The 12,325-nt window shown below is 38.5% G+C and overlaps 1 protein-coding gene across 1 annotated transcript; it reads right to left on the reverse strand.

Annotated features, from left to right (window-relative positions):
• Positions 1-914: 914 nt before the first annotated feature.
• LOC145765506 (uncharacterized) lies at positions 915-10,090 on the reverse strand. The gene is made up of 6 exons (XM_082577338.1): positions 9,782-10,090; positions 8,040-8,481; positions 7,459-7,599; positions 6,183-6,352; positions 4,618-4,761; positions 915-4,349 (listed from the first exon to the last, which is right to left on the reverse strand). The coding sequence occupies exons 1-6, from the start codon at positions 10,088-10,090 to the stop codon at positions 4,002-4,004; spliced, it is 1,554 nt and encodes a 517-aa protein (XP_082433464.1). The 3' UTR covers positions 915-4,001.
• Positions 10,091-12,325: the final 2,235 nt, after the last annotated feature.

Here is a 12,325-nt window from a genome sequence, read left to right on the forward strand (position 1 = left end):
TTACACCGAATCGATATATTTTGGTAAAGCTACAAAAGCAAAGCTTTGTGTCATGCATTAACGATTATTATCCCTCTAAATTAAAACGACACCGAGCGCAATTAACTTATAACACATCTTGCACCTACACCGCCGGTTGACGTAGTGTGATTGAGCAAAACTTATAGACCAGAGAAAAGTTATTTTTCTGTAATTAGGGTAGGCTACATGTGATTAAGTGTCCCTAAAATCGGCTGCTGTGTGACATGGTAATGTAAATACAGTACATACGAAACTGCGTCCAGTGTGCGTGCTTCCCTTACGTATCATAGACATAATATTTGTGAAATTCCTCAAGAATGAAAAAGCTACCCATTGTCGTCATGACAAGAGTTGTCACTTGGTTGTCCTTGCGTTGCTACGAGTCTAAAAATGAAGCCAAGGCGCTTGCAGAAAATCAGAAAAGTGCTTCCAACTTTATTAGCGCCCATTACCATCTAGAAACCTTACCACGCCCAAGCTAGAGCGCGTTTGTTGTCGATAAACATTCTTTCCAAAATGAAGCACTTTCTAAAGGAGCGCGGCCGAAAACGCCCATCAAATGATGCTTTCATCCACCCAATGTGACGTCACACCGGTTTTGTGTCACATCACATTAGAAAGCTGACGAGTAGAAAATTGTTGAGAGCTTGCACGGAAAACATGTGACCAACTACATCCTCACAAAACACATCAGCTGGTGCCACCCAACCTATGTGCTAATCTGACATCGCAAAACTGTCTCTGAAAACTGAAAAAAAAAAAATCGCTTGTCTCTGAAACTTGAATTGTTAAAACGAAAGGTAGAATAAAATGGAGGAAGTTCATAAGGGAGAACACAGCTGATCAAACATGACCAATTTATTATTGAAGAAACAGTCTTGAGCTTATTCAAATGCGCCACCGCGGCAGCGACGAAGATTATCAAATCGAGCATTTGCGGTCAGTACTACGGCCGAGCGAAGTTAGCGATATGGATATAAACAGCAGAGTTGGTTGATAGTTGTTCGATCAAATCGTTTATTCTCCATGAAACACAGAAATGCTACACAAGTTGCTACTAATTCTTACATTGTCAAGTTATTTCCTGTCAGAGTTACAACCTAAAGAGTTCCAGAGCATTTGCTCTAATCATAGTCAGCTTAAAAAGTCGAAATTCTTGTTTAAACAACATTTCACTGACTGCCATTCTTAGATTCTAAGCATAAAAACATCGTCAGTCAATAAAAACTTTCCCCAACAACTTTCAAAAACCAATCAACTTGGACAATCAAGACAGTGAAAGAAGCCACCGTGAAATCACGACAGCCCACCCCCCGGTTAGAAATTTTTTTATTTTTACCCATGTATTTGGCCGCCTCTTTGCTGCAATTTGATTGGTTAATGTTGATAATGACGTTGCAAGGAACGCCTCGCCACATGAAAAATATTTCTGGAAAAGTAACTTCAAACCATGTCCATTCAGTGCGCTACAGGTCAAAAAGTTTGTCGGTTATGAAGAAATACACCGGGGCGGTCAATCAAACAAATATTTTATCACTTAAAAATTGAATTAAATGTTAAAAGAATTGAGTTGCCCACCAGGGTGAGCCACGTGATTAAGTGTCACTGATCTGATGCGGTCTTGCACGAGAGCATGAACCGATGTGACTGTTACATCTCTCTCATAGCAGTCGATCAACAATTTCATGGGAGATAAAAATTCAGAATGTAAAGTGAAATACGAAGTAGAAAAAAATAGCATGTTCTATCGCAAAGAAGATAAAGGAAAAACTATTTGATCATGAATCTTTTTCTAAGAATAATAATAATTGTATCACAAGGCCCGAACACCGTCCGAAAATGAATCTACGTAATAATACGGAAATAATTTACATTTGCAACACTGGTTGATGACAAGAGAAACAAATTCCAGTATTTTTGTATCATTTTGCAACCCACGTTGAATCAATGCAAAAATAAGGAATTTGTGAGCCTGAGCAACTGCTGGTTCAACAGAAAATGTACAGGAATTACACTAACGGTCTATGTGGAAAATACAAACAGTTAGACCTAACAATATAGCCAGTGCAGACAAACCAAGATGCTCTGTAACAAACTGCGACAAAGTTTCTTGTTTAAAACTTTAAGAATTGTCGTTGCATGCCACAAAACACCTAGAACCTTATATCAGCAATAAAGCAAGTTACGTCAAAGCATTTTATGTAAATTAACTCGAATGTGCATCTGCTAAGTTGCAAGTACAAGTGCATCTGCTAAGTTGCAAGTACAAAACCTTATCTTTGAAGCAAAGGTATCGAAGGTGCGTTAGTTGTAGCATTTTACCACATGAAAAATTGCTCCAAAACATAAACAGTTGCATTGGTCTGTAACAAGTGCAGGTCAAGTCAAACCTCTTCTAACACATGTGGTTCCACAAAATTGAACTATCGAACAAACAACATCCTGATCACACAGTTACAAAACGTCTTAACTTTGCTGCTAGTGAGGCACCGGTCTTTCCCTAACACAGTGCGACTACTGCAAATCAAAAACAACGTTTCCTAACATCAAGTTACAAAAAACGCAGTTTTCAAAATAAAATTCAACAGGGTTGTATTATACAATTCGGTCATAAAACTGATTGACTCGGCATTGGCGAGCCAATGCAAGACAATAATTTTTCTTGTCAAACAAACGCAAGCAAGAGAAAGTTCTATACTTTGCCATAAGCCAAGTAATGAAACATAAGATAGCTCAGTCAGAAGTAAGTTTGTGCCAAAGGAATAATAAAAAAACAAACAAAAAAACGAACAACAGTAAGCTTGACTGAACCAGAAAGACACAAGAAAACGGAAAAATACGAAAGAAGGAGACTCACAATCATCGGCTGCTGCTTCTTTGCAGTGCTAACCGCCAGGGCTGCCAAGTGATTTGTTTGTAAAAAATGAAGCGGAAAGCTAGCTCAAAGACAGGCACTTAAAAAGCATGGCGTGAAAACGCAGACGTATTCGCATAACGCTGCAGATATAGTGCTTGGACCAATGGATGCTAGCGCCCTTGTCAAGTGGAGGTTTTGCAACGGATACACTCGAGTGTTTTCCAAACGATTTTATCCAATTTTTTTCCAACGAAACAGCAAGAACCAAAACCAAAAGCATTTTCATTTGCTCGGATGGTTGGTATTTTCACATTAGTAAAAAAATTGTAATTTAAAGTAACTCCGCGTTGCAATCTTCTTATTTGCAAGTAAAATATAACTAGTTGTTTCAGGTAACATTTAAACAAAACAAAATTAATGTTTATACATAGACTCAAAGTGCTCGAAGTTGGTCATAACGTTTTAAACATAGGAAGATATTACAAAGATAATATTCCACTTCCAACATCTCCTGATGACATCAGGCCGAAAGCAATGCCACGGTGGAGGTGGGAAACTGCGAATAAGAAAATCACTAACCAACAAAGCAACAGGTAGACTAACACAATATTTAACACAAGTTCCAGCGAATGTAAATTACAGATAGTAAAAAATGCTACTTACAATTTATTAATACTGCACTCACGCTTCAATGGAGTCAAATCAGTGCCTTCTAGTCGAATTGCTATTTACAAACGACTTTCGAGTTTGATGAGATGTAATATAGAAGAAGCCGCTCACATAAACAGAAGTCAAAAACAGGTCGACTGAAAAGCGGGGGAATCTTACCATTTAGAAATATAAAGTCAGGAGAAAAACTCTGAAAAATTCTGAGTTTTTTTCCACAAAGAAGCACGCTGATTGCAGAGGGAAACAAAATCAATAAATGAGGTGCTTCCCACTTAGGTCGAACATCAAAACAGCAGGTTTCCAAACTTACAAATGCACAATCTTGGCATGTGTTGGATATGCAATGAAAACTTGTTCAAGACCAAATCCGAGACCTTAACCACTTTCGGAAGTTAAAAAACTTGGACAGAAACAAAGCTTAACAAAATAGGAAAATGCTGAAGATTTTCCTATATCAATGAACCAGGCTGGTTGAGGACATACTTGACAGTGAAGGAGAGTCGGTACTAACAGGGCCCATGGCTACCGCACATGAAACCACATCAACGATCGAGTCCGGACGCTTTCGTAGCACTTGGTTATCATTAGGATTATCTTCTGGGATGTCAGGAGTACTAGGGTCAGTGATAAAATTTGGAGGAGAAACAGTTTGTGCGGAGTCTGAAGTGGAATTGGCATCTTGGTCAACTTGATTCCGCTGAGCAAGAGCCTTTCTCGCGTCAGCAAGTCTCTTCCTTGCGGCCTCCCGCCTCTTCTTATCTTCATCTTTCCCTTGAGGAGGAGACTTCTTCTTTGCTGGTCGCTGAAAGTGGGTTGCAGAAGTTAGCACATGGGTAAAGAAAACAAAATCGGTTCGACCGCTTTCTTCATCCAATGTTTTTAACGACAAAAGAACTCTATTTGAATAAGCCGAAGTGCTGTTATAACAGCGAGATCGGTTCGTTAGTAAATTAAGTTGAAATTAGATTGTTGTGGAAAATGTAAAAAAATGAAGCTGCTTTTCTCGAGATAACTTATAAATAATTTTTGAACACAAGAGGTAGTTATGCTCACAAACAACCTTAACCTACCTTCTTTGGAGGTTGCGTTCCTTTCGGCTTTTTGGAAGTCACAGTGCGCTTTGTAGTGGTGTTGAGAGCTGCTGCAGTGTCAGGTACCCAATGCTGTGATTGCAACTTGGCTAAACTGGCAAACTTTCCATCCACGTCTTGCACCTACACAAAAGTAACCTCAAGATAATAATAATTTCACTTCAGGTTTTTTCATGCGACCGCGATAAGCATCAGTTTCTAGCTGCACTACGCGATATCAGCACTTTGGTCGCTATGACCAATGTGACGCAGACGCAGAACTGCTGGCCATGTCATTCTTGAGTGTCCCATCGATGAGGCACCGAATACACCTTTTACAATGTAAGAATGACGGATTTTGCTGTCTGGAATACATTGTCGAGGCGTTATAATTGGAGCGTGTATCCCTATCGCAAATAATGAGGGACACGTAGCATCAAACCAGTGATAATTGTGCCAAGCAATCAAACCCCTGAACAATGAACATACAGAAAGCTGCTTGGTACAAAAACCCAGGTTCACGTCACAGTGACGTTGCTAAATGTTGCAGTGAAGCGTGAAGTTCCTTCAAGACCAAGGTATTGGAAATGAATAATTAATTAGTGATCAGCCAACTGCAGTATACACTTCTGCGGCAACAACGTAAGAACGTGAGGGGAAAAATATTTTTGAAAATTAAAAACGTTAAAGTGAGTTGTTTGCTCTCAAATTCCAACCGCTACTTTCCCTAATGGCTAAATTACTTCTTCAAGCGTTAAGTCATTGTAACTATGCCTTCTGTATTTGCTCTGGGTTGCGCACTTTATGACATGTTTTCATCGTTAAATGTTACATCGAGTCGGTCATCTAACTCCAACCTTTAAAGCACGCTAATGCAATGTAAAATGACAGCTATTTATAGGTAAAAAAAGTTAATTATCACAAATGCATCCAACTGTGGTGCGCCAATGCAATACTTTCTGTATGGGTAAAATTTCTGTTGGGAAGGAGCGATCTTCCTGAGGTCAACACAACCTGGCTAATATTTCTAATAGAATTATACAAGTCAATTAATATTATCGGTTCGCCGCAGTGTCCTAACATCTTCTTTCTTCAACAATATCACTTTACTAAGGCTTCCATAGGTAAGCAAAAACAAAAAAAAAACATATATTGTATTATACTGTAACAATCACATAATATGCTAGAGATGAGGGAGTGTTGAACAGCTTGCCAGGGCAAACGGAGTAAGATGGTATGGACATGTACAAAAAACAGAGGAAGGAAGTCTTCTTCAAAAGGCTTTGACTTTGAAGGTAAATGGGAGGAGGAAACGGGGACGTTCAAAAAGAACATGGAAAGAACAGGTGAAGAATGAGATTGAGGCATACAAAGTCGGACTGAAGGAAGATGAAGGCAATTGCTGCAAGAAAAGAATCGGCCACCCTCACTAGTGGGGACAAAAACGAATTTGGATAGGCTAATGATGATAACGGAAAAAAGTGCAGTACATTTGTTTTTCAAAAGTTCAAAAGCCAATAATCGATAGCAATTTGTGCGTGAAAGCATGATTCGTTCCGGCATACCTGGAAATATATCATGTCCCAAAATCCTTGCAGATCTGACAGCAGCACCGATCGACCATCGGGGGGTTCACGAATGCCATCAGCTTGGTCAACCAGCTTTGAAAATTGCGCAAAGCGTTCGGTAATTACAAGCCTTGTTTGGCCAATCACAGTGCGAATTTCGCCGCAAACTGTAAAGGCAACAATCAATCATTAACTTGGCAAATAATACAACTTTGGTGAAAGCTGAAGTTGTTATACCACAAGAACACAAACACAGTCAAACTAATTGCGTATTTGTTGATAAATTGTTTGCAAGGTCAGCTATAAAAGCTTTACTTTTGGCATTCAATGAAGTTTTTCTAAGTTGAATCAAGTTTGTGACCTCCAACCAACTAGAATTACTAGACTCAAGAAGCAGGATCAGGTTTGCCGCAACACATATTGTATAGGTATATATTTTCTTAGTGGACGGTTTGAAAACCATCGTCAGAACTTAATACACATGGACACTTGGCAGAATAGTGAATTGTTTTGCGCCCAATTCATCAATCAGCAAGCCATGACATTGATGACGTTCTTGCATCTGGCAGAAACTATATTGATTCAATAAATTTCGACCGGAAACGATGCGGTGCGTTCATGCATGTTGACACTGCGTAACAATACATGACGTCATACTGACGCACGGTAACATATGTTGTTTCATAATGGAGAGCGTGTACATCAACTGCACTAATGGGCTGATTTGTGCATGAAAATTAGCGGAAGATGTGTTTTAGTTTGAAAAATCAAGCTGTTTATTTTCAAACGAAGCCCTGCCATGCCATCTGTAGTGGGACATGTCAACAGCGGTCGACAGTTTGATGTTGTCGCAAAGAAACTGCTACAATTTCGCTTTTTGACATTATTTGAAGGTTACACTCGAATCTAAAAATGTCCACTTAAAAGGTTAATCATTTGATAGATAGAAAAGGCTACCAACCAACGTAGAAGAAAGTTGCTATTGTGCGACAACAATAACATTCAAGAGAGTGGTTATTAAATCGGATAACAAAAGAACTTTGCTATTGAATCAAGAATGAACGCCTTCAAGCCTAAACTGCCTGTGTGATCAAAAACCAACTTATGAAAACCGCCAGCGCTGTATGTGATAAAAAAATGGCTTGCTGAACAAGAAGCATGTTTTCTATGACGACAGTTTTGAAGCCTGGCACTAAAGCTTCATCTACCTCTACAGTCTAAAACAACATTAGCAAATTAACTTTTGCGCCAGCTAATAAGCGCGCGATGTTACCTTCTACAGGGCATCTACTACTCCGGTCCCCTAAAACCGCGTTCCAGTTGTCTATAGACAAGTTTAGTCTGTCCGTTTCCGTGGAGATGAGCTTCCTAAAATGTTGGATGTCAACCATAGAGGTGCCCGCTTGTGAGGAAACTGAAAAGAAAAGCTATTACATGTATGATGAAATTCACCCAAAACAGACCACAGGGTTTCCAGTTTTTACTAAAATGGAAAACTTTCTTTCTCAAGCCTGTTTTTTCCAAAACTATGATCAGCTTGATTTACTTCACGAGTATTCTATATTTCATAAAACTTTACCAAAGTTTCAAGCGGTTCACAAACATATCTGAGCTAAGTCCGTCCCAGATAGCCAAATTCGTCATTGTTGTTGTTGATGATGTTGAATCAATGTAAAAATGACAGATTTTGCTGTCTGGGGTGTGTTTTCATAGATTATAAACAATTTTTCAGCAAAGCGCAGTTATTCAAGACGTTTCTGTATGCTGCTAAAATCCGTGCTTTTTAACAACCCAAACGATTCAACAGCAAGACTAGGTAGCAAAAAACATAAAAATTACTTTGATTTCCAGTACCTTCCGATTTATCTTCAAGCACGATAGTAGTTAAGTTAACATTCTCCACGGCAACAGAATCATTTCCATTGTTTATCAATAATGTTCTTTGTTCAATTGAAGGCGTAATTTTTTGGGACTCATTTCTAAATACATTTGATTGCCTCTTGTCTTTGGAGTTATTGGTAAAACTTGACTGCTTCGTTATTGCATTGGTTGTACTATCATTTGAAATAACAATTGTCCTTACGGAGGTGCCCTCAGAATTACTTAAAATATTTGTATTTTTCGATGTGCAGTCAACGTTGGAAGCCCCGTTACAATCAATTGCGTCCCTGGCTTCTGAAGACTTTCCAGAATTGTCGTGATGCGTTGACTTGTAGTCACGTGACCGTAACGAGCTTTGTTGGTTGGTCGGCGGTAAAGAAGATGAGCTTGAAGTTACGGAGACGGTGGGACTCAACTGAAACAGTTAAAAAACGAATTTAAAAACTTAAAAGCGACTTTGACCACAGCTGAAATACAAAAAAGGTTGCACGGCGGAGAATTGCAGAAATGGAGGTAAGGTAACAAAGCTAATGTAAACCACACAACAGAAAACCAAGTGATTAAAATCCCTGTTGAAAATTGTACAATTATCCCTGGTTGTTGCAAGTCAATACTGAAATTTCAATCTCAACTCTTTCGCAAGTTTGCACCGCCCTGGCCGAGCGTCTGATGACAAATTTAACCAATATGAAAGAATGAGGATTCAACCAAGTAAATAACTATACAAAAATTTGTAATAAAAGCCGCGTCAAACTGCTGCAGTTGATGTAACCACGCAGCATAAAGTTCCACCACAAAACATATGGTAGACTAGCGACGCACCGGCTAGCAAATATATACTATGAATAATTATAGACCAGTGCAGGGTAAATCTTACTAATCACACAGGTTCAGCAGGCTGGATCTACAATTACCGATTGAGCCTCAGGCAGAGCACATACCAACTGACAAAACTCGTTGATTCTACGTTAACAAAATGTTGTTACAATGACAACGAAGCGATAACAAAAGAACAGAAGCGAGACATATCTTGTCATACCCTGAACACGCGAATATGCATTTCCGCAAATCAAGACACGCAGATTTTTCTATTCAATAATTTCCAAGTGTGACATAGCCAACTCACCATGAAATTTCAGTGTGATGCTGAAATCACGAGTAGATTCGAATGGCAATTCAGCGATTTTTATGCTGGTGGAAGCTGGTTTTTTTTTTCGGTCATTGACCGATTTTTTAGCAAAATGTCCAAAAAAAATAATGTAGTCAATTGACTCAAATATAGTTGTTACTATATATATATTTGATTTAATTCGCTCTGCTTTGCTTTTTTGCTTAGCATTGAGCACTTTTTGTAGTATTAATAGTTTTTATAGTCAATTGACTATATATGACCAAAAATGACTAAAAATGACCGAAATAAATAAAAAAATGACCGATCTTTTTCAAGTCATTTCGGACAAACGACCGAAAAGTCTCAGCGAAAAAAAAAACCCAGGGTGGAAGGTGCCATTGTGAGCTCACAATGTGAAAATGAAGCGTATAAATTAGGTGGTAAAGCATAATCAGGAAAATAAAATTTATGGATATTTTCAAAAACGTTACAAAAAAACAATTTCGTGCAATGTACTGTTGAACCTTACATCAGACAAAAAAGGTCACATTTAAACTACAATGTTTAAGAAGATTAGAATCGGTCCAAGGCTTTATGGACTAACCTGTGACTCGGCAGACTGGCTGCATATATTGTAAGAAAAACCATCTTTGTCTTCAGCTGCTCCTTTGCAACAACATGACTCGCTGGCGCAGGAGCTCTTCAAGTTTTGTTTTTGCCGTACAGACCCTGCACAGCCAGTACTGGTACTCCCGTTCAGACTATTCCCATTGCACAGAGATGAGTTGGATGCACTGGTCTGTTTAGCTGCTTGAGCTTGATACGAACGATTAAAACCGAAACAGTTTTGAATTGAATTAGAAAGTCTCTCACAGCTAAGAGATGAATGATGCATTCCCATTTCGTCCTTCATTTGAAGTGACGTTGCTAAATAAAATATTCTAAAACAAACTAAAAATATTGCTTTATTGAGCTAGTATATATCTCTGAAAATAAGAATAATATATTTTAATACAAACTAACTTGAGTCAGCAAATCAATTTTAAACAGAGTTGTTTGAATATAAAAATATAAATTCATATAAAAAACAGTAGCCTAAAAAACTGCGATTGTACAATATGAAGTATACAATACATATACCCGTATTTTACGGACCATAAGGCGCACCGGACTATAAGGCGCACTGTCAATAAATTGCTTTGAGTAGTTTTTTGTTCATACATAAGGCGCACCGGACTATAAGGCGCACCGGACCATAAGGCGCACCGGACCATATATATATATATAATAGTATATCGGTACTGGTTTTGAGTGTAGGCAATAAAGCACTACCGCACTTGATCCATACATAAGGCGCATCGGACCATAAGGCGCACGATCAATTTATGAGGAAAAAAAAGAATTTAAAGTGCGCCTTGTGGTCCGTAAAATATGGTAACTGAAACTCCATTCATTGCAAAACCCATGATGCCTCTCTATAGTCTATAATGTACTCACATCGGAAGCGGTTTCACACTGATCACATTGAAATCTAAATCGACACAATATAGGTAGATGAGTGTATTTCCAGAAATAAAACACTTTTAACTTCTTGGGAAATAAAGCCATTGAGCATAGTAAATGAAAAAAAATAGGAAATTTGAAAACTAGGCTATATATATAACGTTTTGGTTTTAAAGTGAAGGTTTCTTTTACAAAAGTAAAACTGTTTTTAAACTCGTACTGATCATTTAACGTGAAATCGAAACGTAATTTTAAAAGCTTGAAGCAAACTTGCTTAGCCAATTAGTACTTTTTGTGAGATTCTTTATTATACTGGTTAACGTCGGAATAAACGCAGATTATCGCCTGAACACTTTGCGATAAGTTTCAGTTCAGCTTGGTCTACATCAGAAGAACGTACCATGTTATTCAATTAAATGCCTGAACAGCTTCATTCAATTTTACCATTTTCTTTCACGCTGGATCATTAAACACGAACTTGCTCATACAGTTTCTGATTACAATATCAACTGTCATATACCTCCGCATCTCCCAGTTAAAGCTGAAACTTTAAAACTATACCTTTGCAACTGAAGACAAAGCACTTTTCCCTTCAGCATGAGTAATCATACTCATGTCAAAATGAACCTGTGTTCACTATGAATGGTACATGTGAGGGACATCTAATTGAATGTCATGAACTATCACCACATAAACATCTATGAACGTATACTTTGCGTAAAGAAGGGACAGTCTGGCTATGATTCACTCCCACGGGTAATCAGAAGCAACAACGGATCATATTTCCATAAAGCACCACAACACTGGACAACACAAGTACTTCCCGGATCTCAAACAAACCACACGCTCGTCATGCTTGGCTGAGCCTCCCATTGATAGATCGTGACCTCATAGGTTTGATGTGAATGAACAACTGGTTGATGCCACAAGAGAATAAAGTCGCCAAGATAAAAGTGGAAACATTACAATGATAAATTTCTCGCTTTGTACAAATTAACAATCTCTTTCAACACAAATTAACACAAGTGCTAGCAAGACCGACCTCAACTGGTGCAAGTCGGTTCTATTGGCTTCCAAAGTTATCAGCTGTCACATGCCATCCTGCTATTAATCGAACAACATTTATTGACGTTGATTCAACACAGTATCACCGGGTTGATTGATATTTCTTTGTCTTGCCACAAAAGCCCCAGGTTCATTCACAGAGCTCACTGGCATGAGACAAGAAGCGTTATACAGCTGCATAAGTATCCCGCCTGCAAAGCGGTCTTTTTTTTACATTGATTCAGCATTCACAGACGATTTCTTCTTTCGTGTGAGAGGGGATTGTTCAGATTTAGAGACGTTGAACGTTGAACTTTTTTACATGACGTTCAATGTAAAAAAGACCGCTTTGCTGGCTGGGATGATATCGGCTTAACTCAATCCGTCCCTTCCGTTTGTTGAACAGTCGTGATGGAAAATTAAATTCTCTTTTGATTGTTTACAAATGGATGAGGTCACACAGTAGACAGAAGTTCTACTTAGCAAAATAAGTATTGCGTTGTAGTACGCATCGCCTAAGCAAACTTGCGCGATTCGTACTCTCTGTAGACGCTAAGTCGAAGGCAGACAATTGAATGTTCGCGTTAAACTAATAAGTAAG

Source organism: Aplidium turbinatum, chromosome 2, assembly GCF_918807975.1.
Source record: "Aplidium turbinatum chromosome 2, kaAplTurb1.1, whole genome shotgun sequence".
In the NCBI taxonomy this organism is placed as follows: Eukaryota; Metazoa; Chordata; class Ascidiacea; order Aplousobranchia; family Polyclinidae; genus Aplidium; species Aplidium turbinatum.

What these genes read in the sequence shown, in the direction of transcription:
- LOC145765506 (XM_082577338.1), bottom strand. Translation starts at nt 10,090, where the DNA reads ATGAAGGACGAAATGGGAATGCATCATTCATCTCTTAGCTGTGAGAGA. An exon ending in GCCAGTCTGCCGAGTCACAG is followed by an intron (nt 8,482 to 9,781) that starts GTTAGTCCATAA and finishes TAACTGTTTCAG; the next exon opens with TTGAGTCCCACCGTCTCCGT. An exon ending in GCTTGAAGATAAATCGGAAG is followed by an intron (nt 7,600 to 8,039) that starts GTACTGGAAATC and finishes TTTTCTTTTCAG; the next exon opens with TTTCCTCACAAGCGGGCACC.